Source organism: Notamacropus eugenii, chromosome 7, assembly GCF_028372415.1.
Source record: "Notamacropus eugenii isolate mMacEug1 chromosome 7, mMacEug1.pri_v2, whole genome shotgun sequence".
Classification (NCBI taxonomy): domain Eukaryota; kingdom Metazoa; phylum Chordata; class Mammalia; order Diprotodontia; family Macropodidae; genus Notamacropus; species Notamacropus eugenii.
In genome coordinates, this window is record NC_092878.1 from 36874455 (window position 1) to 36901711 (window position 27257).

The 27257-nt window shown below is 38.1% G+C and overlaps 1 protein-coding gene across 2 annotated transcripts in view; it reads right to left on the minus strand.

The window, feature by feature from the left end:
* UBR7 (ubiquitin protein ligase E3 component n-recognin 7) overlaps window positions 1-27257 on the minus strand; it is a 40209-nt gene that overhangs the window by 11394 nt on the left and 1558 nt on the right. For both annotated transcript variants that reach the window (XM_072623379.1, XM_072623380.1), the window contains exons 2-10: window positions 24991-25124; window positions 24397-24457; window positions 22773-22868; window positions 21019-21072; window positions 20706-20811; window positions 6659-6879; window positions 6157-6306; window positions 5461-5623; window positions 2228-2289 (exon numbers count right to left, since the gene is read on the minus strand). In XM_072623379.1, the coding sequence (XP_072479480.1) occupies window positions 2228-2289; window positions 5461-5623; window positions 6157-6306; window positions 6659-6879; window positions 20706-20811; window positions 21019-21072; window positions 22773-22868; window positions 24397-24457; window positions 24991-25124 (1047 nt within the window). The remainder of the gene's footprint in view (window positions 1-2227; window positions 2290-5460; window positions 5624-6156; window positions 6307-6658; window positions 6880-20705; window positions 20812-21018; window positions 21073-22772; window positions 22869-24396; window positions 24458-24990; window positions 25125-27257) is intronic.

Consider the following 27257-nt stretch of genomic DNA (forward strand, 5'->3'; position numbering starts at 1 on the left):
ACATTTATATAGCACCCTAAGGTTTACAAAGTATCTTTCATCCATTACCTAACTGAATACATAGAACAAACCTATGAGACAGGTAACAAGCATTTTTATTCTCACTGTACAGGTGAGGAAAGTAAGACTCAGAGAGACATAAACTGTCTTCAGCAAGGCTAGGACTTCAACCAAGGTTTTCTGATTTTAAATCTTTCTACTACATCAAAATACCTCCATCATAGTAAGTCATGCCTGTCTACTGAAGAATAGCTTTTAGAAATGAATTTGAAATAATGCATTAAAGGCTAGCCAGACAGTTAAAAACAAAACAAAACCCCAAACAACTAAAATATAAGATATGCCATAAGAATTCTGTGACATTTCTGAGCAGTCTTATCCCTTGAACATGTTAATGAAATGGACTTCTCTTAGCAATGCCTGCCAACTTCTAACCTGACAGGTACTAGGGAATTCTGTGCCCCAGAGAAGTCTAACATAGAGTGCTGACTTTTTTTTTTTTTTTTTGCATATTACAATGCTTGAAAAAACATTTCTCCTTCAGAATCTAAGAAGAAAAGAAGAGTATGTAATGGAAGAGAGTAGGTACATGGGGTTGATTATGTTAGTGATGAAGAAATCACTAATAATGTTTTGAAAGCTGCTGTAAAGTTAAAAAGACTATAAAAGCAAAAGTCAAGATGCCTTTCTGGATGGTTAGAGGAAGAAAAAGCAGCCAACAGGTAGAAACGTACTTTGGTCTTTGATTCAATAAACAATATTTTTAAAAGGCAGTCATGTTACACCACCCAGGAAATGATGTATCTGCATATCCTTTGCCTCTTTATGATGAAGAGATCAATGTAAATGACTGCCAAACAAGCTGGTACCAGAAAGTTTTTCAAGACAAGTAATACAAAGTCTTCTTTTTAAGAAGACAAGTACTACACAGTTAGTCCCCATTCAGCATGTATACCCCAATACCATATACTTAGAGCAAATATGTATTAATGAGAGATTATCTGTAAGGAACTTCAAAAATTTTAAAGTATTATTTAAATACAGACTCTTAGGATGATGAAAACAAACTAATTAATCATAAAAAAAGTTAAATATGTTCTATGTATGCTGTTCAAGAAGACAGGGGTGCCTATTAAATAATTCGGAAAGATTTTCATTAAAAAAAGCTATTTCAAAAAACTTCTCCAGCATCTAAAGCACTTCAGAACAACTCTCACTCTCCAAGATTTCTGGAAAAAGGACGTATTTCTCTACTTGACTTTGGTCATAAAGATCCCAGTTGAAAAGATGAAGCCGTAGTAGAACTGTCTGAGTTCATGAATTAATGGCAGATTCACTCTGGTCTTACCATAATGTATGACACATGTGACTAGACTGTTTTCTGGGAGTAAAGTCTGCTATAAAAGAAGGGAGGGAGTTTGGGTAGGTAGTTTGGGGTAGGTTTGAATAAGCCTTCAGAGTTTTTAGAAATCTTGTTAGTTTCAGTGTTATCATAAGGAACTCAAACACTTTATCTCAAGTAATATAGGAGATAATCAGAATAGGGTAGATGGACATCATGTGAACTGTCAAAGTCAATGGGAAACCCCATTTGGTCAGAAGAATTCTAAAATATAAGGCTTTATGGTGAATTGAGGAACTCAAACACAATTACATTGTTAAAAGGGTGACAGTAATCTGCTCCACATACCTCAGAACGGGCACATGCCAAACAGTGTCAATATTATAAAAGTAAACACTTAGCTGAGTGATAATTCTAGAAGAGAGAAGAAATAACGACTGAATGCATCATAGGGCAGGGAAGAAGGAGCAATATGCCCAGGGAAGAAACTCTGCATTTTCAGGGAAAGAGAGAATTTTAGCTGTTTCATATGTCAGGCTATTTCCTTTAGTTCAGAGTCAAGAATTTGGGAATAATTAGAAAAACCTAGGTTTCTACATCTTTCTGACCCTGGAAAGGCAAAAACTGCAGGTCTTTAAATATATACTAAGGCAAATGGGTTAAGATTTTATAAGAAGAAAGTTATTTTATATCCCAGTTTTTAATAAAATGTTCCCTGTCTAGTTGATTCACCTCAAATTTTATCATCCCATAAACACACCTGATTTCAACTTGCAAAACTAATGGCACTAACTTGCAAAACTAATTATTTAAATTGTCAAAGAAAAATAATCATTTTTAATTTAAGGAACTTAAAGCAATTTTTAAAACTGTGATTCATCTCACCGTTCCTTCATCAGCAAATCTCCTGAGATAGTCTTTAAGTTCAGTCTTTAAATCATTATATTCTAGAAGAAAAAACAACACACACACTGAGGTTAACTTTAGTGAAGATGCATCTATTATAAAATATACAACCTTTCTGTCACTGTGCTGGAATAGACTTGGCTATCAGCATTTTTAAACCAGAGTTATTTCTCTTAAGATAAAACCTAAAAGTTTATTCTACATGTTATCAAAGTTTTCTGAACTCCCTTCAACTTCATCTCAGAAACCCCAGTCTAAAAAAAGCAGAGATCTAACTCCAAATGATTAGCTGAGAAATTAAAGGCTTTTTTGCTTCTTCATAAATCTAATCTTTGGGAAAATCCACATAAGTCATGCTCAATCTCTATACCCATGATAGAACATTTCAAAGAATATGTCTGCTAAAAACTTTGGACCCTATTATATACTTAGCTGCTAGTAGAAAAAAGAATGTGTCATAAAGAGGTAATATCATATCTGTCTTAGGAGATCATAAAACCTGGTGGGAAAATTAAGCTTCCCAAAATTTATATTAATGGACACACATGAACACATAATGCTTCATAGCACTCAGAATACATATTTAGGTAAGTGTATGACAGAGACGGGAGAATAAAGAAAATTTTAGAGGAAGAAAACTTCATGTTGTTGTTGTTATAGTTAAAGGTTCCTTTCCCATTTGATAAATGGTCAAAGGAGTTTTCAGATGAAGAAATTAAAGTTACCTATTGTCATATGAAAATGCTCTATCTCGATCATTATTGTTAAGAGAAATGCAAATTAAAACAACTCTGAGGTACCACCTCACACCTATAAGATTGGCTAACATGACAAAACAGGAAAATAAGAAATGTTGGAGAGTTGGAACACTAAATCATTGTTGATGGAGTTGTGAACTGATCCAAACATTCTGGAGAGCAATTTGGAACTACACCCAAAGGGCTATAAAAAACTACGCACACCCTTTGATCCAGCTATACCACTTCTAGGTGTCTGTATCCCAAAGAGATCATAAAAATGGGGAAAGGACCCACATGTATAAAAATATTTACTGCCGCTTTTTTTGTGGTGGCCAAGAGCTGGAAATTGAGGTGATGCCCATCAATTGGGGAATAGCTGAATAAATTGTGGTATATGAATGTGATAAAATACTATTGTTCCATAAGAAATGATGAACAGGTAGACTTCAGAAAAACCTGGAAACACCTGCATGGACTGATGCTGAGTGAAGTAAGTAGAACCAGGAAAACAATGAACATAGTGACAGCAACACTGAGAAATGACCAACATTGATAAGACTTAGCTCTTCTCAGCAATGCAATGAATTAAGACAATTCCAAAAGACTTATGATGGAAAATGCTATCTACATCCAGAGAAAATACCATGGAGTCTGAATACAAAACAAAGCATACTATTTTCTCTCCCTCACCCCTTTTTTCCTTTCTCATAGTTTTTCTCTTTGTTCCTAATTCTTCTTTACAACATGACTAATGTGGAAATATGTTTAATATAGATTGTACATGTATAGCCTATATCAGACTACATGAAGTTATGGAGAGAGGTGAGGGGAAAGAGGGAGAAAAAAACTTAAAATTCACAATCTTATAAAAGTTCATGTTGAAAACTAAAACTAAATAATTTTTTTAAAAAGTTCTTAAAAGATCATTTACCCTCTCATTTTAGAAATAGGGAAATTAAGACCCAGAGATTAAATGATCAGCCCTCCAAATCATAAAACATTAAGTGGCTGAACTGGGGCTCAAACACGCCTTCTGGTTACTTTTTTCTCACTACAACTGTAATGAAAGAACTAGGTACAAGTTAGCTGCTGGAAGGAGAGAGGGGAGAAACAGGCTCTCATCAAGAAAGAATCTGAAGGCTGGAGGTTTGCTAAAAGACAAGTTGTTCTAGAAATGCAGGACAAATTAATGAATAATGGAAGGAAAGGGAGAATTCTGCTGGAACTTGCTGAAGTTACTCTGGATAAAAGAAGGCTAGGAAGGGAGAAATTTTTAGTAAGTTTTCTGGTAAAGCCTCATTTCTCAAATACAAAGAGAAATGAGTCAAATTCATAAAAATACAAGTCATTCCCCAATTGATAAAAGAACAGAGAATATGAATAGGCAGTTTTCAAAAGAAATCATACATGCCTATAGTCATGAAAAAAATGCTCCAAATCACTATTGATTAGAGAAATGTAAATTAAAACAACTCTGAGATACCACCCACACACCTATCAGATTGGCTAATATGACCAAAAAGGAAAATGACAACTGCTGGAGTAGATGTGAAAAAATTGGAACACGAATGCACTGTTAGTGGAGTTGTGAATTAGTCTGACCATTCTGAAGAGCCATCTGGAACTATGCCCAAAGGACTAGAAAACTGTGAATAACGTTTGGCCCAGCAATATCACTATTAGGTCTAGCTCCCAAAAAGATTAAAGAAAATGGAAAAGGACCTGTATGTACAAAAATATTTACAGCAGCTCTTTTTGTGGTGGTAAAAAAGTGGGAATTGAAGGGATGCCCATCAACTGAGGAATGGCTGAACAAGTTGTGATACACGATTATGATGGAATACTATTGCTATATAAGAAATAACAAGCAAGATGCTTTCAGAAAAACCTGGGAAGACTTATACAAACTGATGCAAAGTGAAGTTAGCAGAACCAGAACGTTGTACACACTAACAGTAATACTGTACAATGATCAATCATGAATGACTTAGCTGTACTCGGCAATATAATAATCCAAAACAATTCTAAAGGATGTATGATGAAAAATGCTACCCCCTCAAGAGAAAGAACTGAAGGAGTATGAATGCAAACTGAAGCACACTTTTTTACTTTCTTTTTCTTTTGTCTGTGTTTTCTTTTACAATATGGCTAACATAGAAATATATATATGTATAATCATATAATAATGATTATACACATGCATAATCATTATCAAATTGCTTGCCTTCTTAAGGAGAGGGGAAAGGGAGGAGAGAGGGAATTTGGAACTAAAAAATTCTAAAAACAAATGCTAAAGAAAATGTTTTTACATGTAACTAAAAGAAAAAAATTTTGAAAAAAAAACATGACTTTTTGATGACTAGTATTAAAGCTAAAATGACATCTACTATATTGGTCTCCACACAGGTCAGTTTATATAATGAAATATGCTTTAAAAATATTCCCAAATTCCACATTTGAGACAGTATTTACCACAGATAAGCTCCACTTGCTGGACTCTATTCATGCTGTTAAGTGTATCCATTAAGGGGTCTCTCCTGTCTGCTCCCTGGTCACTTTTGCCTTTGTTCTCATAAGCCAGGACTGTGTCGCATTCATCTGTCAGGAACAAGACTTCCAGATCTGCATACATTTTCTTTAAAGACAAAACAATTATTAGAATTTACCTTCAAAGCTCAATCTTGTGAAAAATTAATAAATTATCCTTTGATAAGTAGTTTTAATCAATAAAAGAAGTTGGGGGGGGGGTACCTGGTAAGAAATCTAAAAGCCTACAGTGAAGGGTCACTAGAAACTACAGAAGCGCTCAGAAGCGCATTGAACAACACTTCCACAAGCCCTGCAGCACAAGACTCAGCAGCAGCCGGAGGAGTTTTTAGTGTAACCAAAGGCTTCTACTACACATCAGTGGTTCTTACTAAATACCTCAGCATTAGTCCAAGTCATCTGCTAAGAGGTTGGAGGAATTTGGGCAAAAAGAACAGATTATTTTCAAATTGTCTAAGTTAAGAACCTGTTTTCAAAACCAAAATTCACAGAGGAAAAGAGTCAAAGAGGAAAATATTACATAGGTCTAAATTCCTGCTCCGACTACATTCTTGGTATCAACTTCAAAAAAAAAAAATCTATTTCTCAATCAATCAAAAACTAATTAGATTCGATACTCACCATACAGTCACTACAGGTACATAACTTATTACGCCAGTTATGGGGCCAGTAGGTGGCAGTATCTTGCTTTACATACTTCTTGGTCCTTAGATCTTGTAATCTGCAGCCTGAATGGGATTCTATAGTCTGATGTTCATTCACGGAAACTGCCTAGATTAAAGTAAAGCATCAGGGTTTTTTCATACTACTTTAAAAACTACTATAGCTTCATTCCTTAGTTTAAATTTTTCAAAATTATATTCTTTGGATGCAAAATAGTATAAAACACTCAAAGTATCACTACTATAGGCCATTAAGTTAAATTATTATAGACATAAATGAATAACAATTATTAAATTATCTATTTTTAATTATATTGATTTTATCATAATGGAATATATTTAATTTATATATTAAGTTAGTGCATACAATGTTTTATATTTGTATATTAAATTTATTTAGCTTCAGCTCTGACTTTCTCAAAACCCACAACAACCCTAGTGAGCATTAGTATGATTCTTACTTGTAGATCAGACTCAGAACCAGAGCTGGTGGATGGTTCATCAACTTGCTCTGCTTTATTCTCCTCCCTGACATCTTTTCCTTTTTCTAGAACACTCTCTTCGGGGATACTTTCATGATGATTTGCTCCATTTTCAGCCTTGACGACTTTCTGGTCTTCTGTTCCATCCACAGTCAGCACTCCATCATCTTCAGCAGTTATTATTTTAGTGACTGTAGGTACTAGGAGATAATTATCCATATAATTGTCACAGAGAAATTTTTCTGCCTCATGTGATAATATTACTTGCACAGTTTAGAAAGAGAGAACACTCTACAAATTGGAGGGAAGATGACAGAAATAAAATAAAAACTAATTTCCATACTTAAAGGGTTACATTAGCCTAACTTTCAACCCAATAAGCATGGGCTTTTTGGGATAGTTAGGTGATGCAATGTACAGAGTTGTCAGTGAGTCAGGAACACTCACCTTCATGAGTTCAAATCTGGCCCCAGACACTTACTAGCTATGTGACCCTGGGCAAGTTACCTAACCCTGTTTGCCTGAGTTCCTCATCTGTAAAAATGAGCGGAAAGGGAAATGACAAACCACTCCAGTATCTTTGCCAAGAAGACCCCAAATAGGGTCCACGACATGTTGGACATGACTGAAAAACAACAACAAAGAGACTGAATATAGAATCGGGCTATTTCTTTCATACATCTATCAATGCTTACCAAACAGTTACTGGGTAAAAGAGATTATATTAAGTGCTATGGGGTGATAAATAGGGGAAAGAAAGAGTGCCTACCTTCAAAATAACTCCTAATTTGTTTAGAAAGATAGAAGATCTTCACATTCAAAATAATCTATGACAATTTAAATTTACACAAGTGCTTTAATAAGATTTGCAAGGCATTTTCCAAATCAACCCTGTGAGATAAGTAGTACAAAATATTATTATCCCCATTTTACAGATGAAGAAAAAAGGCTCTCAGAGTTTAACTGGCTTGACCAGTATCACACAGCTACTAAGCCTTTGGGGCAGATTTGAATCTAGGTCTATTGATTCCAAATCCAGCACTCTTTCTACTATGCTCTGGTAGAACACACTCACTCTATCAAATGAGTGTTAAAGGCAGTAAACCACTGACGATAATCTTGGGTTGTTGAAAAAAAGTTTCATGAAAAGAACTAAGACTTCAGGTGGGACTTGAAGGACAGAGATCTCTCTCTCTCTCTCGAGAGAGAGAGAGAGAGAGAGGCAGAGACGAGAGCGCAGGTCATCTTAAGTGCTGAGGGCAGCAAATTATTGCAGTCAGAGATGTGCAGGGCTGTGGATAGAATCTAAGAATCTGAAAGGACCTCTGAGAACATCTGATCTAACTCAAATCCGAGGCCCCACCCCTACAACACCCCTGTCAAAGGGGTCAGTCAGCCTTCACTTGAAGATGTCCAGTGAAGAAGGACTCACCATTTCCCCCCTACTCCCATCTCAAGAAGCCCACTCTATTTTGGGGTTTGACTTTGTACAGAAATCTCTTGAACTTCTTTCCTCTACTCCTAGTTTTGCCTCTGGGTTAAGCATATCAAGATTAAAGCTTCCTACGTAGAAGCCCTTTAAATACTGGAAGACAATTATCAGCGGGGGTATGCTGGATTAAGCTCTAAAGGGCTAGCAAGAGCTGGTAAATTTTCAATATAAACATTGCTATAAATCAAGGCTTGAGGGGGGCGGAGCCAAGATGGCAAAGTAGAAAGACGCACATACACATAGCTCCGAACCCACAAAACACAGAACGGCAGAGGGGAATAACCCAGGGCGAATTCTACACCCAGAGACCACGGAATATTGGAGCGAGGGAGATTTCTGTTCCGGAGAGACCTGCAAACCTCTCGCGGGGGAGCCTTCGCGCCGTGGATTGGGCGCCGGGGCGAGAAGCAGAGAGCAGCCCTACCGCGGCAGCGACGACGTGGGAAGAAGATCCGAGAGGGCTGCCAGACGGGATCTCCAGCGGCCATGCGGGTCCCCCCACCCACAGAGGGACCTGCAAACCTCTCGCAAAAGGTCCGTTGCGCTGTAGACGCGGCGCCCAGCCCGGACCTGCGGCGGCGGTGGCTGCGGCTCTGAGAGGCACAGTCCTAAGAGGGCTCTGGAGGCAGGATCTTCAGCAGCGGCACGGCCCCCCCACCAACAGGTGACTGACGGGGGTAGGTGAGAGAGTCTCTTTGGCGGGTTTAGAGGGGAGTGAGGTGCCCCCATGGCTCGGGCCCCCGGGGAGGTGGGGACTGAGAGGCGGCTGCAGACAGGGGCTCCCCAAGCCGGCGGGAGCCTGGATCCATTGTGGAAGGTCTGTGCATAAACCGCCTGAGGGAATTGAGCCAGAGAGGTGGCCCTGCCCCTGACCACCTGAACTTAATTTAACACTGAATAACAGCCCTGCCCCCACCAAAAATCCTAAGGCGGGAAGCAGCATTTGAATCTCAGTCCCCAAACGCTGGCTGGGAGGACCAGGAGGCGAGGTGGGTGTGAGGAGAACATTCAGAGGTCAGGCCACTGGTTGGAGAAAATGCCAAGAAAAGGGAAAAGAAATAAAACTATTGAAGGGTACTTTATCGGAGAGAAAAAAACACTTCCTCCCCTCCTTTCTGATGGGGAGGAACAATGCTTGCCATCAGGCAAAGACACAGAAATCGAGGATTATGTGTCCCAGCCCACCCAATGGGCTCGGGCCATGGAAGAGCTCAAGAGGAATTTTGAAAATCAAGTTAGAGAGGTGGAGGAAAGACTGGAAAGGGAAATGACAGGGATGAGGGAGAAGCATGAAAAACAGGTCAGCTCCCTGCTAAAGGAGAACCAAAAAAATCTTAAAGAAATTGGCACCTTGAGAACTAGCCTAACTCAGCTGGCAAGGGAGGTGCAAGGGGCCAATGAGGAGAAGAATGCTTTCAAAAGCAGAATTAACCAAATGGAAAAGGAGATTCAAAAGCTCACTGAAGAAAATAGATCTTTCAAATCTAGAATGATACAGATGGACGCTTTGGACTTTTCGAGAAAGACAGATATCTCAGAACGTACCGCGCAGATTCGAAAAATGGAAGATAAGGTGAAATATCTTATTGGAAAAACAACTGACCTGGAAAATAGAATCAGGAGAGACAATGTAAAAATTCTGGGACTACCTGAAAACCATGATCAAAAGAAGAGCCTAGACATCATCTTCCATGAAATTATCAAGGAAAACTGCCCTGAGATTCTAGAACCAGAAGGCAAAATAAATATTCAAGGAATCCACAGAACACCACATGAAAGAGATCCAAAAAGAGAAACTCCTAGGAGCATTGTGGCCAAATTCCAGAATTCCCAGGTGAAAGAGAAAATATTGCAAGCAGCTAGAAAGAAACAATTCAAGTATTGTGGAAATACAATCAGGATAGTACAAGATCTGGCACCTTCTACATTGAGGGACAGAAGGGAATGGAATAGGATATTCCAGAAGTCAAAGGAAATAGGACTGAAGCCAAGAATCACCTACCCAGCAAAACTGAGTATAATACTTCAGGAAAAAAAATGGTCTTTCAATGAAATAGAAGACTTTCAAATTTTCCTGATGAAAAGACCAGAACTGGAAAGAAAATTTGACTTTCTAACACAAGAATGAAGAGAACCATGAAAAGGCGAACAGCAAAGAGAAATCATAAGGGACTTACTAAAGTTGAACTGTTTACATTCCTACATGGAAAGACAATATTTATAACTCTTGAAACATTTCAGTATCTGGGCACTGGGTGGGAGTACACACACACACACACACACACATGCACACATGCACACATACATAGAGACAGAGTGCACAGAGTGAATTGAAGAGGATGGGATCACATACTAAAAAAAAAAAAATGAAATCAAGCAGTGAGAGAAATATTGGGAGGAGAAAGGGAGAAGTTATATGGGGCAAATTATCTCTCATAAAAGAGGCAAGAAAAAGACTTATTAGTGGTGAGATAAAGAGGGGAGGCAAGAGAAAAACATGAGGTCTACTCTCATCACATTCCACTAAAGGAAAGAATATAATGCACACTCATTTTGATAGGAAAACCTATCTCATAATACAGGAGAGTGGGGGACAGGGGCACAAGCAGGGTGGGGGGGAGGATAGAGGGGAGGGCATGGGGGAGGAGAATGCAATCCGAGGTCGACACTCATGGGGAGGGAAAGGACCATAAGCAAATAGAAGTAATGGGGGACAGGACAGGATGGAGGGAAATATAGTTAGTCCTATACAACACAACTAGTATGGAAATCATTTGCAAAACTACACAGATATGGCCTATATTGAACTGCCTGTCTTCCAAGGGGAAGGGGTAGAGAGGGAGGGAGCCAAAGAAGTTGGAACTCAAAGTGTTAGGACCAAATGTAATGTTATTACCACTGGGTAACAAGAAATACAGGTTAAGGGGTCAAGAAAGCTATCTGGCCCTACAGGACAAAAGAGAAGACAGAGACAAGGGCAGGGAGGGAGGATAGAGGAGAGAGAAGATAGGTCACAGGGGCAATTAGAAAGCTTGGATCTGGCAGGGGGAGGGGAAAAAAGGGGAGAAAATTTGTAACCCAAAAATGTGTGAAAATAAATGTTAAAAGTTTAATAAAAAAAAAAATGACAGAGTAGAAGCAGGGACGTGCCAGAGTGCTCACCCAAACCTTTCCAAATGCCTGTACAAAATGACTCTAAACAGATTCTAGAGCAGCAGAACCCACAAAAAGACAAGAGTGAAACAAATCTCCAACCCTAAGACAACCTGAAAGGCTGACAGGAAAGGTCTGTTGCACTAGACATGAGAGGAGCATAATCCAGCATAGACTGAGCTCCAGCAAACCCAAAGCAGGCCTCAGGATTGAATCACTAGCTGTTGCTTTTTCCAGACTTCTCAACCCACAAACACCAAAGGCTTAGAAAGTCAGTAGGAAATGGCTGTCAGATCTGGCTGAGAGAGGAGTACAGTCCAGTCCCAGTCCCAACACAGTCTGGGCCCTAGCAAACTAGGAGCAGGCCTGGAGAGTGACTGAATCAGTAGCAGCGGCAGGCCAGATAGTAAGGGGATTAAACAACTGGTTAAGGAGATTATAGGGTCTCTTTGCTGGCACTGAGATAAGGCAGGGCTCTGTAGCTTTGTTCATACTTGGATCTAGGTGGCAGTCCTAGGGTGATGAAGAGCACTGGCAGAGCAGAGCTTGTGGCAGTAGTGGAGAGGGAACCCTTCTCACAATTCTGGGGCAGAAAAGAGTGCTTGTGGGTCACTCACTGACACAGGCCAGGAGAGAATAAACACCTCTCCTGACATCATATCACTTTGGAAGAACTGAAAACAGGGCCCTAGAATTATCTCTGAAAACAGCTACATAAAACCCCTGAAGCTTGGAACAGTACACCCTCCTGGAAGCAGAGTCATGCTTTAACAAAGAGTTTAAGAAGTCAAGAAATAGGCTGGGAAAATGAGTAAACAACAGAAAAAAACTCAGACTATAAAATCTTACTTTGACAAGGAAGATCAAAACACACACTCAGAAGACAACAAACTCAAAGCTCCTACATCCAAAGCCTCCAAGAAAAATATGAATTCGTCTCAGGCCATGGGAAGAACTCAGGATTTTGAAAATCAAATGAGTAGAGAAAAAAATTGGGAAGAAAAATGAGTGAAGCAAGAAAATCATGAAAAACGAGCCAACAGCTTGCTGAAGAAGATTCAAAAAAATAATGAAGAAAATATCACCTTAAAAAATAGACTAACCCAAATGGCAAAAGCCAATGAGAAGAATGCCTTAAAAAGCAGAACTGACCACATGGAAAAAAGGAGGTTCAAAAGCTCACTGAAGAAAATAGTTCCTTTGTATGTATAGTCATATCATACTGCAAGCCATCTTAGGGCAAGGGATGGGAGAGGGAGAAAATTTAAAACTTATGGAAGTAAATGCTGAAGACTACAAATAAATTAATTAAAATTGAGAATGGAGCAAGCAAATGGAAGCTAATGACTATGAGAAATTAAGAAATTATAAAAGAGAACCAAAAGAAAGAAAAAATAAAAGATAACATGAAATACCTCATTGGAAAAAACTGACCTGGACATAAATCCAGGAGAGATAATTTAAAATTATTGAACTACCTGAAGGCCATGATCAAAAAGAGCTTAGACATCATCTTTCAAGAAATTATCAAGGAGGGGCAGAGCGAAGACGGCGGAGTAGAAAGACATAGATACGGAGGCTCTCCCCACACAGCCCATAAAAAAACCTGTTGAGGGACTCTCAACAAATTGTGGAGCAGCAGAAGTGGAGAACAACAGAGAGGAGGAGATTTCCAGCCCAGGGTGACCTGAGAGGCCCACAGGAAATGTCTGTTGCACAGGACACAGAGTGGAGCCCAGCCCACCCTTGGTAGGTCGGCTCATGAACAGTCCTTGGGGGTGGAATCTCCAGTCACGGAATCCCTAGTTCCAGTAGCAGCAGTTCCCAGATCCCTCAACCCATAGGCACCAAAGGTCAGTGATGGGGGTTTTTTCAGCTGGCCAGGAAGGGAGAAGGGCCTTCCATAGCTCCGGCAGCAGGCAGCAGCCACAGAAGCTGCACAGCAGCCCGTATGGACCACTCCACTGTTGGAGCATAAAAACCCCTGGGGGCACTGGAGAGCTGAGTCTTACCTCAGCCCTGGGTGGAGGCCTTGGCCGAGCTGGTCTTTGTCTCACACTGAATGGCGGCCCTGCCCATTCAGCTTATTTGAAAATCAGCCCCTAGTGCTGACTTGGTGGAACTGGAGGACAGGAGGCTGTGGAGAGGTAACTGCTAAGATTCTGGGCACAAAAATCCCTCTCTGCATCCAGACCAGTACGTGCTTGATTGTGCCACCTTGGAGGAACTGAGATCTTACAGATTCCCAGAGTATACCCTACTCTTGACAAAGGACCTTCAAAAGTCAAGTAACTGGTTGCGAAAAATGCCCAAAAAAGAGAAAAAAAATAAGACTACAGAATGTTGCTTTCTGGGTGAACAGATATCTTCTCCCATCCTTTCTGATGAGGAAGAACAATGCTTACCATCAGGGAATGACACAAAAGTCAAGGCTTCTGTATCCCAAACAGGCAAAATAAATATTCAATGGGCTCAGGCCATGAAAGAGCTCAAAAAGGATTTTGAAAATCAAGTAAGAGAGGTGGAAGAAAAATTCGCAAGAGAAATGAGAGATGCAAGAAAAGCATGAAAAGCAGGTCAACACCTTGCTAAAGGAGAGCCAAAAAAATGCTGAAGAAAATAACACCTTTAATAATATGTCATTGGAAAAACAACTGACCTGGAAAACAGATCCAAGAGAGACAATTTAAAAACTATGGGACTGCTTGAAAACCATGATCAAAAAAAGAGCCTAGACATCATCTTTCATGAAATTATCAAGAAAAACTACCCTGATATTCTAGAACCAGAGGGCAAAATAAATATTGAAAGAATTCATCAATCACCTTCTGAAAGAGATCCAAAAAGAGAAACTCCTAGGAATATTGTAGCCAAATTCCAGAGTTCCCAGGTCAAAGAGAAAATATTAGAAGCAGCTAGAAAGAAACAATTAGAGTATTGTGGAAATACAATCAGGATAACACAAGATCTAGCAGCTTCTATACTAACAGATTGAAGGGCCTGGAATATGATATTCTAGAAGTCAAAGGAACTAGAACTAAAACCAAGAATCACCTACCCAGCAAAACTGAGTGTAATACTTCAAGGGGGAAAATGGTCATTCAATGAAATAGAGGACTTTCAAGTATTCTTGGTGAAAAGACCAGAAATGAAAAGAAAATTTGACTTTCAAACACAGGAATCAAGAGAAGTATGAAAAGGTAAACAGGAAAGAGAAATCACAAGGGACTTACTAAAATTGAACTGTTTACATTCCTACATGAAAAGACAACATTTGTAACTCTTGAAACTTTTTTCAGTATCTGGGTAGTTGGTGGGATTACACACACACACACACACACACACACACACACACACACACACACACACACACATACATATATACACACACACACATAGAGACAGAGAGCACAGGGTGAATTGAATAGGATGGGATCATATCTTTAAATAATGAAATCAAGCAGTGAGAGAGAAATATATTGGGAGGAGAAAGGGAGAAATGGAATGGGGCAAATTATCTCTCATAAAAGAGGCAAGTAAAAGACTATTCAATGGAGGGAGAAAGAGGGGAGGTCAGAGAAAAAACATGAAGCTTACTCTCATCACACTCGACTAGAGGAAGGAATAAAATGCACACTCATTTTCGTATGAAAACCTATCTAACAATACAGGATAGAGGGGGAGAAAAGGATAAGCAGGGTTGGGGGGATAATAGAAAGGAGGGCAGTGGGAGGAGGGAATACTCTTGGGGAGGGATAGGATCAAAAGAGAGAATAGAAGAAACGGGGGGCAGGATAGGATGGAGGGAAATATAGTTGGTTTTACACAACATGAGTATTATGGAAGTCATTTGCAAAATTACACAGATTTGGCCTATATTGAATTGCTTGCCTTCCCAAAGGGAATGGGTGAGGAGGGAGGGATGAAGAGAAGTTGGAACTCAAAAGTTTTAGGAACAACTGTTGAGTATTGTTCTTGCAACTAGGAAATAAGAAATACAGGTAATGGGGTATAGAAATTTATCTTGCCCTACAAGACAAAAGAGAAGATGGGGTTAAGGGAAGTGAGGGATGTTAGAAGGGAGGACAGATTGGTGATAGGGGTAATTAGAACGCTTGGTGTTTAAGGGCGGGGGAGGGGAGAAATGGGGAGAAAATTTGGAACCCAAAATTTTGTGGAAATGAATGTTGAAAACTTAAATAAATAAATTTAAATTAAAAAAAAAAAAGAAATTATCAAGGAAAACTGCCCTGATATTCTAAAACCAGAGGGTAAAATAGAAATTGAAGAATCCACTGATCACCACTTGAAAGAGATCCCAAAAGGAAAACTTCTAGGAATATTATAGACAAATTCCAGAATTCCCAGATCAAGGAGAAAATATTGCAAGCATCCAGAAAGAAACAATTCAAGTATTGTGGAACCACCATCAAAATAACACAAGATTTAGCAGCTTAAGGGATTGGAGGGCTTGGAATATAATATTCAGGAGGTCAAAGAAGCTAGGATTAAAACCAAGAATCACTTACCCAGTAAACTGAGTATACTCCTTCAGGGAAAAAAAATGGATATTCAATGAAACAGAGGACTTCCAAGAATTCTTGATGAAAAGACCAGCACTAAATAGAAAATCTGACTTTCAAATACAAGAATCAAGAGAAGTATGAAAAGGTAAACAAAAAAAGAGAAATCATAAAGGACTTATTGAAGTTGAACTGTTTACATTCCTACATGGAATGATGATATTTGTAACTAATGAGACGTTTCTCATTGTTAAAATAATTGGAGGGAATGTATAGACAGAAGGCACAGGGTAAGTTGAACATGAAGGGATGACATCTAAAAAATAAAATTAAGGAGTGAGAGAAGAATGTAGTAGGAAAAGGAGAAAGGGAGAGGTAGAATGAGATAAATTATCTTACATAAAAGAGACAAGAAAAAGCTTTTACAGTGGAGAGGAGGAGAGGGGACATGAGAAGGAATGAGTGAACCTTATTCTCATCAGAACTGGCTTAAGGAGGAAATAACATACACATTCAATTGGGTATAGAAATCTATCTTACCCTACAGGAAAACAGGGGTGAAGTGGATAAGGGGGGTAGTGACAGAGAGGAGGGCAAATTAGGGGAGGGGATAAACAGAAGCAAACACTTCTAAGGAGGGATAGAGTGAAAGGAAATAACATGATTAGTATGGAAGTGTTTTGCATGACTACACATACACAACCTATATTGAATTGCTTGCCTTCTCAATGAGGGTGGGTAGGGAGGAAGGGTGAGAATTTGGAACTCTAAGTTATAAAAAACAAATGTTAAAAATTGTTTTTACATGTAATGGGGAAATAAGATATACAGGCAATGGGATATAGAAATTTATCTTACCCTATAGGAAAATAGAAGGAGAAAGGGAAAACAGAAGGGAGGTGGTGATAGAAGGGAAGGCAGAATGGGGGAAAGGGTAATCACAAGCAAAACACTGCTGAGGAGGGACAGGGTGAAAGAAGAGAGAGAATAAAATAAACAGGGGAAGGGGAAATGGGAGGGAGGGAAATACAGTTAGCAACAGTAATTGTGGGAAAAAAAAATTTTAAAGCAAGCTTCCCAATAAAGGTCTCATTTCTGTAACATATACAGAACTGTGTCAAATTTATAAAAACAAGAGCCATTCCCCAGTTGATAAATGATCAAAAGATATAATCAGTTTTCAGATGAAGTAATTAAAGCTATCTATAGTCATATGAAAAAATATTCTAAGTCACTATTGATCAGAGAAATGCAAATTAAAACAATTCTAAAGTACTATCTCATACCTACTAGATAATAGGACAAGAAAGGTAAATGACAAATGCTGGGAGGGGATGTGGGAAAAATGAGACATTAATGTACTGTTATCAGAGGTGTGAACTGATTAAATTATTCTATAAAGCAATTTGGAATTATGCTTCAGGGGCTATAAAACCTTTGACATCGCAATACCACTAAAAAACAAAAAGGAAAAGGACCTATAAGTACAAAAAATATTTATAACAGCTCTTTTCTGGGGGTAAAGAATTGGAAATTGAGAGGACGCACATTAATTGGGGAATGGCTAATAAGCTGTTATGTAACTGCAATGGAATACTATTGTACTATAAGAAATGATGAGCAAGATGCTCTCAGAAAAACCTAGAAAGACTTTGCACAGGTTGATGTAAAGTGAAATGTAATAGGTACAGAGTAACAGCAATATTGTAGAATGATCAGCTGTGAATGATTTAGCTATCCTCAGTAATGCAACGATCCATGAAAACACTGAAGGACTTAGGATGAAAAATGCTATCCATCCCCAGAAAAGAACTGATGGTGTCTGAATACAGACTGAAGCAACTTTTGGGTTTTTCATTTTATTTTTCTTGAGTTTTTTTTTTTTAATCTATGTTTTCTTTCAAAACCTATTATGGATATGTTCTGCATGGCTACACATATATAAACTATATGGAATTGCTTGCCTTCTCAATGGGGGGGTGAGGTGGGAGGAAGGTAAAGAATTTGGAAGTCAAAGTTTTAAAAACTGTTAAAAATTGTTGTTTACATGTAACTGGGGAAAAATTAAATACTAAATAAATACAAAAACAATCAGGGCTTGATTTAGTTTTGTTCATTGTCTATACTTTAAAAACTGCTAATAATGCAGATTAAAGTTAAAAGTATATGTGCATTCATTCCCCCTCTGCTCCTCACTCCCACTTAACAAGAGCCAGCACAGCCCTTTATCTCAGCAGAAGTGTGGGAGGAGGCTCAAAGAATGAAATCATCACCAGAGTGGAAGCTAATAACATAATAAGTGGTATTTACATAGCACTTTAAATCCATTATCTCATTTAAGTCCCACAATACCAGACAATTAAGGGTGAAATACAGTAAAGGAATAGTAAAGTCAAATGCAAAATGGAGGGCTGGACAGGGCCTCAAATGACTTCTAATCTAACTACAACCTGAAACAAAGCTTCCCTTCAGAGTATTTAAAACAACTGGTTTTTCCCTTAGTTTTTTTTTTTTTGCTAAATGATCTAGAAACTGTTAATTTTCAAATATTTTACTTCTTTTTGCCAAAAAAAAGTTTTCTACTACATAAGAAGTCTCAAATCTATGATTTTATGAGTCTTTTAAGAACTGGTAAAAAACTCTTACCAATACAGATTAGCAATTCATCTACAAATTATAGTAACCTCACCCACCCTCCCTCACCCCGGTTACTGTAGAGGACAACACCACCCTTTTAGTTCCTCAGGTTCACAACCTAGGTGTCATAGAAGCTGTTACCAAGGCCTGTCAACTTCACTTTTGCACCACCTCTGGAATACCTCCCCTTCTATACTCTGATGGTGCCAGAACAATACTACAACTCCTTATCACCTTATGCCTGAATTATTTCAATAGCCTGATAGTAGGTCTTCCTCAAGTCTCCCCCCAATCAATTCCATTCTTCATTGGAGTCACTGAAGTGACTTTCCTAAAGCACAGTTCCAACCACATCCTCCCACCCCATTCCTTCCTCCACCTGGGGGCTCTTCCATAAACAAGATACTCCATCTCTCAGCTACAGGTATTTTCTCTGGCTGTCTTCTTCCATGCCTGGAATGCTCTCTAAGTTCCAACTAAAATCCCATCTTTCACTGGAAGTATTCCCCAAGCCCTCTTAATTCCCTCTGTTAATTATTTCCTATTTATCCTGTATATAGCTTTTCTTATACGTTGTCTCCCCTCATTTGGTTGTAAGCTTAAAGGCAAGAATTGTCTTTTGTCTCTTTTTGTGCCTGGCATATTGCAGGTTCTAGATAAATATTGACTGATTCTCAGAAAATTGCTTAGGGCATTAAGAAATTAAATCATTTCTCCATAGTCACGCAGATATTGTGTGTTAGAGGCAGACCTTTAACTCAGATAGTGACACAAAGATGTTGGACTTGGAATCAAGAAGACCTGAGTTCAAATCTGACCTCAGACACTTATTATCTGTGTGACCCTGAACAAGTCACTTTACCCCTGTTTGCCTCAGTTTCCTCACCTGCAAAATGAGGATAATAACTTATTTCACAGGGTTGTTGTAACATCAAGTGAAATAATATAGTAGAAGTACTTTACAAACCTAAAAGCATAATATGTTAGCTACTGCGATTATTATCATCGATCAAAGGTCCAGAAAAAAATTTAAAAGATCTTACTGTAGTGCAAGTTATTAGAGGGGGAAGGATTGACAAAGGAAAAAGACGGACCTCTTGAGTTGCTAAAACATTTTCCCATTACTCGAGCTCAGACTCATCACTTGTGCATACAAAGGCTTCTCTTGGTGTAGGAGAAGAGATATGCATTCATAGAAAGGTGTAAACTGACAACATAGGACAATTAGTTCAAGAATTAGAGCAGGCCAAGCCACTGCATACCTGATAACCCTTGAGCCCAACAGAAGGCTTTTCAAGGTAAGGTATAGAGGATTTTAGGGGTATGAGGTTTCATGTCTTTGACCCATGGGCCCCAAAAGTAGAAAAAAGAATGGGATTTAGAGTTGGAAACCCTCAATTTTGGTCCTGACTCTGTTACAAGTCTATCTACAGATGATTAGACACAATTTAACCCAACCCTCTCTGAGGAGGGGGAAACCAAGACCTAGTGAGGCAGAGTGATTTGGTGCCCAAGATCCCACAGGAGAAGTATGCATGATGGAGCTGACTCCAGGTCTCCTGATTCTAAGTTCATTACTTCTCTCACTGAGCCATATGAGTGGCTTCCAGGGGACTCTTGAGTACTGTGTCTGGAATAGAGTCTGGCTGGGAAAGCAGTGGAAATAGCATTTGAAAGGGAAAAACTGGGATAAGATTAGAGAAAGCCAAGCAGTATAGACTTTATTCCTCCAGCATTATAGGTTTTTGTTTTTTTTCATCCTAAAAAGATGAATCTGGCCCTGTTGTATCATTTTAGAGACAGGTGAGAATGGTGACAGTAAAACCAAGTAGGAATTGACTGAAGTAATCCTGATATAAATCAATAAAAGCCTGTGGTGATAGTGGTAAGAACTGGAAAGGAAGGAGAGGATGCTCACTGTGAAAGAAAGGACAGTACTAATGAGTAACACGAGAGGAGAAAGGTTTAAATAGTCTTCGGCTTTCAACAAAGCCTTCTCTGATGTCTACTGAACTGATATTCTAAGTGACACAGCTAAAGCTATATTCTTCACTGATATCCATTTTCTAAAGGTGCACAAACCAAATTTTATAGTTTTTTTCTATTCTCCATAACACCTAGAAATAGTGGGCCTCTCACAGTGTATTTAAATAATAGTCTGATTAGCAGGCTATTTCAGTTAATATTAAGAGTCTGGAAATATGATAACAGAGATATTTACCTGCTAATTGCGCAGCATAAGCCCACAAAAAGGAACAGCGTTTCATGCAAGCTTGGCACACCATTTCTTGGAAATCCCCACTCTCAGGAGGAATTGCACCTAGATGCTGTCAATTTATAAAATAGAATGTTCCAATAACCTTCAATGTATTCAATAAATACATTCATTTTTAAGCAACTACCAGTGTATTGGCAAATATTCACTGTACATAATAACTTTTAGTAATGTCTTTTACATAACAGAAGACTAATTAAAAAAACATGTCAAGAGTTTTAAAATATTAGCTTTAAAAAATGAAAGAAATACTCCTCACCCTTCCATGGAACCAATCTTCACAAACTACACATTGGATCATCTCATCTGGAATCTAGCACAAAAAAAGCAATGTTGTGATAAAGATACTCAAGATACACAAACAGTTCATATGCACAAAATTTTGAGTAATTCTGTCCTTATAGTGTCAATTAGTTGAGAATTCTTTCTGAAGCCTCTATATGCCAATTAGGCTTCAAATGTGTATTTTAACTTAAATATTAAATGAAAAAATAGATGACAGTAGTAAAGCTGCCCATAAATAGTACAATATTATCAAAATAAATCGTAAAATCAATGTTGAAATCAGAATCTTGTTAACAAAGACAGCAAAGGCACACAATATAGCAGACAGTCAGAAAGTCACACCATGGAAGTCAGGATAACCCGAATTCAAGTCTTTCCTCTGAAATGTAGTAGTTGTGTGATCATGTGTGACCTGTAACCTCATAAAGGCTCGGCCAACTCTCTAAGAACATAAGCTGCAGATAAATTGCTATCTGCAGTTGCAGGGAGATCTCACACTGGGAATTCCTTACACAAGCCTCCTTATTCCACCAGAAGGACAGCGGTAAATGCAAAAATAGAATTCTAGGATACAGAGAGGTATCTAATTTTTAAATATCTTTGTTTTACTACTTCTATCTAGTCTTTCATATCTAAAAGATAATATTCTATATGTATACTGTTTACATTTATATGTGCATACCTGTCCTTTTACTTCTTAATTTCTTTTAAAACTGGCATTTTCCCTTTTATCTTCTGCTCTTCTTACTTTAATTTTTCTCTTTATTGGTTCATTTATGGCTTCTATCCCACTTTCTTTAATCCCACATAAACACTAAGTTTTTATTCTACACACACTCTTGATTCATAGCTGTTTTCAATTTATTCTTCCAAAATTTAATTTAGTGATTGTAGCCCAAAGATAATTAGAAGGCTTAGAAAAAAGACTATTTACTCAGAGTAAGACTGAAAAAAAAAAACAACTAAGAAGGTATCAATAATAACAGTAAAGATGTGGGCTGTGGCACATTACTACACTTGAGCCTAGGGTCCCCTTGTGGTCTTAAAGAAAATCCAAACTGCAAACTTAAACCCCTATTTTCTTCACCGTAGGGGAGAAAAGAAGCAAAGCTCAATGGAGTTAAAATGACAAGACCTGTGTGACCTTGGTAAAGTGACTTTTTCTCTCTCTGGCTTAGTTTTCCTATGTAGTCCCTTTCAACACAGAAGTAATGGAAAAATTTATTAGGGCTTTAGAAATCCATCTAGTCCAATTTTATCATTTCACATACGAGAAATTGATTCCCAGAAAGCTGAAATAAGTTGCCAACACCACACAACTATTTCCTGGCACAGTTGAGACAAGAACCCAGGGATGTGGAACCTGCGGCCATGAGGCCATGTGTGGCCCCCTCCAGGCCCTTCAGTGTAGCCCTTTGACTAAATCCAAACTTCACAGAACAAATTCCCTTAATAAAAGGATTTGTTTTGTAAAACTTGGATTCAATGAAAAGGCTGCACCAGAGGACCTAGAGGGCCACATGTGGCCTCAAGGCCACAGGTTCCCCATCCCTCCTTAGCTTCCTTAACTCCACTATTTCTAACATACCTGGCTGCTTCAATCATTCTAGGTTCTTAAGAAGAAAGCCTGGTTTCAAGGAACCTCAATCCTTACCATTCACTCACATGACGAAACGGGCTTAGGCCATAGGTGACATGGACTTTAGTCTTGACCCTCAATTTCCTTACCTCGTCTTCAGGATCAGGATAAGGTCTCTTGCAAATGCAATATAGTCCAAAAAAGTTGTCATTATATTTATTGCCTGAATTTAACTTTCCTTTTTCCTAAAAGTAAGATGATACTAGTTTCAATATACAATCTGATCTTAACTTTAATTGCAGAAAAAGAATATAAAACATCTATCTTGGCATTACAAAAATTTCAACCCAAAAGTCTGTTCTTTAAGACACCAGTGTCAAACTTCAGTGGAAGCAGGGCCTACTAAACAAGATCTACATAAGTATAATGTGAGCTGCATATTTATTGACTTAGAAAAGCACATGTTATCTATGTTTTACTGTACTGTTATTTGTTTTGTTAAATGCTTCCCAATTACATTTTAATCTGCTTAGAGTCATGCTTGGAAGGGTTGTGGGTTCAGGGGCTGAGTTTTAGAAACTTCTACTTTAAAACATTTTCAAACCAGAAAAGTTCAGTCCTTCAAAGACAGGTTTTATCTAAGACTCAGGGAAAAAGAAAAACTTCCTTCTTACTCTTCCTTGATGTTAGTGTTAAATCCTGGTTTCTCAGTAAGATGGAGCTAATATTTACTATAATTAATTATCAAACTCTCATTGATTAATAGGACAGATTGAATAACTGGCAGCTATCAAACCTAGAACAAGTCAGAATGGCAATGTGGGAAATTGAATATCTGACACTGTAGACAAATGGGAATCACCCTGAACTGAAAAAAGAAACTGAAATCCTGGTGGAATTTCAGATGTCATCTAATGCCCAGTCAGGGCATTAGATCAAGGGTCCCAGAAAGGCCAGATAATAGTCCTACTTCTTCAAATTACTTGCCCTTCCTCAAAGAGCCAACAGGAGATAGCCCGAAGTCTTTAGGAATCAAGTCATGATTATATAATTTAATATCCCTTCATTTCTTTTTAAAGGTAATATTTTTTTTCTTATTAAAGCAAACCTGCTGAGTAAACATGTTTTTTTCAACTAAGAAAACTTTACTTATGCAGACTGAAACCTTGTCTACCTTTAGTAGATAGTTTCATGAACTGCTGTGTTTACAACAATTCATCACCAACTCTATGGTGATGAGTTTCTCCAAATGAAACTAGACTGGTTGTCAGATGAGAGACATAAGGGTTCATTACTAGGTCCATACCCAAAGTCTTTCTAGCTTGTAATTTACTGGCATAACTTTCAAGATCCTAGGGTCACCATTCCTACCATCACTTATAGAACAGGGTTTTATTACAGGATTAACCAATAAGATAATGAAAAGTATTTAGATGTTCTTCATTCACATTCGATTCAATACTATTTATTCAAATTTTTAAGTGGTACCCTTTCCTTAGAAAGATCCAGAGCATCAATTCAACAAATTCAATTTAACATGCAACATACTTTAGTAAGATACTTTAAGTGGTAATCTAATTTGTAGTTCCTTTAATTTTGTTCTAAACTGTAGACCTTGATGACTTTACCACTTAGCTTTGCAAACAAGTAATAAAGAGATTGGATTCTAATGCGGATTAAGCTAACTGCTAAGGGAATTAAAAAAAAATTTCCTTTCTACCCATCCAATTGCAATTGATTTTATTAATTAAATGATTGATAAATCTTACTTACCGGAAGTAATTTGCATTCCAGGTTTTTAAACTTGCTATTTCCACAATCACAGCGAAAATTTCTGAAACAAAGGAGCAAGGTAATAATTTCAATTTATTCAAAAAATGTAATGTCTTACTTTTTACGTTCAGGAGTCAGGTTACAATCATGCTTCTTTTTTTTTTTAAAGTGGGCTTGGTTACTATGACCTGATCCCTGAACAAAAGTAATAAGAAAAAAATTGTACAGTCCCAGAAAAGAAAGAGGCCAAAAAGAATGCAGAAATAAGTAAAATTACTACAGATAAGGGTCACTTCCTTGATCCCAAGTATGTAAATTTAAACAAATGTAAATCAATTTGTTCTTTAACTGTAATTTTAAAAACTGCTCCCAAAAACTAATCCATATTAAAAACAATTATGATTACATTGTTTCATTAGCATACATCAGCTTTAATCACTTCTACACCTTTATAAAATCAGTTTTAAATGAAAAAATTGGGGCTAAAGGAAATACAGTTAAGAAGGCAAAGACTATATAAAGTATACCTCTTTGGACTGGAGTTAACATTTAAGAACTAATCCAGATATTTTAATGCTCTCTGAACAACTTTACCTTTTTGTATATAGCTCAAATAATTTATGACTTCCATGGCATTCATAACTGCATGCTAAACAAATTCCTGCTGGTTCCTCTCCTTCTGGGGTGCATGTGCTGCAGGCATATAATGCTTGTCTTTTTACAGAGCCCTGTCAGATGCACAAAGAGGAAGAAGAAAATCATCAAGAAAACAAATTCATTCAAAAGTGGTACAGCTGGCACTAAGCACTCTTTGTGATCTACATAATAAATGAAATTTAATTCAAAACCCATAGACATCTGTAAAGGTCTTCCCACACCGACTTACAAGCCTCTTTTTTAAAAGCACAACAGTACCATAAAATGGGGTATAGTTCAAAGGAGAAAGCATGTACAGTGGAACAAGCAGAAGCTCTCGATCACAGGGCCCTGGGTTCAAATCTTGCCTCTGACACTACCAATGTAACCTTGGACATGACACCTTACTTTTCCTGGCTTCAGTTTCCTCACCTACAAAATGAAGGTCTTAGTCTAGATGTCTTCTGAAGTTCCTTTCAACTTTACCTCTATGACAATGACATCCATATATGTACTGAGAATTTTAATACACCTTTCATTTAGGGCCCAGCCTACCTTTCGAACCATATAGTCTATGCTGTTTCTATTTCAGTCATATCTTTCCTTTTATTATTTTAAAATGTTTTATAATGACCAGCTTCTGTATCTTGAGTCGTATCACAAATCATTACAATTGCTTCCCATTTAAAAAGCCCTTTCCCAACCATTAAAATTCTATTCATTCTTCAAGGTCCAGCCCAAATTCTAGGTCCTCTGTAAACCTTTCTCTGACCCCTTCAATCTGAAATTCTCCCTTCCCTCTTCAGTCCTAAAATTCACTCGTTTGCTCATTTTGCACTTACTATTTACTGCCTAATATTTCTAGTCATTTTGTGTGTGTGTACATGCCCCTGGGCAGCTAGGTGGTGCAGTGGATAGAGCACCAGTGCAGGAGGACCTGAGTTCAAATCTCACCTCAGACACTTGACACTCACTAGCTGTGTGATCTTGGGCAAGTCACTTAACCCCAACTGCCTCATCCTGGGTCATCTCCAGTCATCTTGTTGAATATCTGGTCACTGGATTCAGATGGCTCTGGAGGAGAAGTGAGGCTGGTGACCTGCACAGCCCTCCCTCACTCAAAACAAAGTCAAGTCCAAGTCATGGTCTTCTTTGGCAACGAAGGACGAACACACGAACACACACACACACACACACGACCCAGTTCGGTTCCCAACTTCAAAAATCCATGAAGAAAAGAACCATGTCTTAAACATGTCTACATAAAGTCAATGCTCAAGAAAGGTATTTTATTAATTAAACTACACAAAAAATGAGCTGTTGTGGTCAATAAAGGTTTTGCCAAAATATAATTCTTCCAACCCCTTTTAAAACTCTAAAATGAATTAGGGAACTGCTTTGCCTTAATAATTATAGTTTGGGATAGATAACAATATTTGATGACTGAAAATCTTTTAGTGTCTCATCATCACTGCATATCAAGAAAGATCATAAAAGGTTATAGGAATAGATGTGGATGATGTAGGGGTTGTGCCCCCAGACATCTTAAAATACACTTTTTGTATTAAAATGCTTATACTACTTGCCTTATGGCTTAAATCTTTCATAAAAATGGGAAACAGCAAAATAAATTTAGCTAATTAAGTGTTAGCAGGGTTCTGGTTAATCAACATTTTACAATGTTGGTATTTCTGAGAACATGAAAATAATTAACCATCATATTTTCATCTTGGAAAATGTTTGGTCAACTTAGATATTTAAATCTGAAAGACAATTTACTTTATGGAAGAATAATGCCTTCTCCCCTTCCTCCCTTACAGAACAAACAGGTTTTTGCCTACCCACCTGCTGCAAATCAAGCTTTTTAAAAAAATCACCTCTGAGGTGTTTTAGCACAGCCCCAGGTGCTCTCTCCTAAAAGGCTACCAGGTTTAAACTCTCATTAAGATCAAGGCCTGAAGCATACCACCTCTAAGGTAAAGAGTATCGCCTCCAATCCCAAAGAGAACTCGATACTGAGAATTATTATTTAATGCTGCAGCAGCTCACACGTTTCTCAATGGCTGCTGTATTATGTTAGTCCACACCAGAAAACGTCTTCAAGTCCCTTTCTCTCCACACTCCACTAAGCTTTCTGGACAGGGATCTCTGCACATTTTAATTCTTCCGTCTAGTGTCCTTACTGCACTTCTACGCACCCCTAGCCGGTAAAGGGAACCCCTATA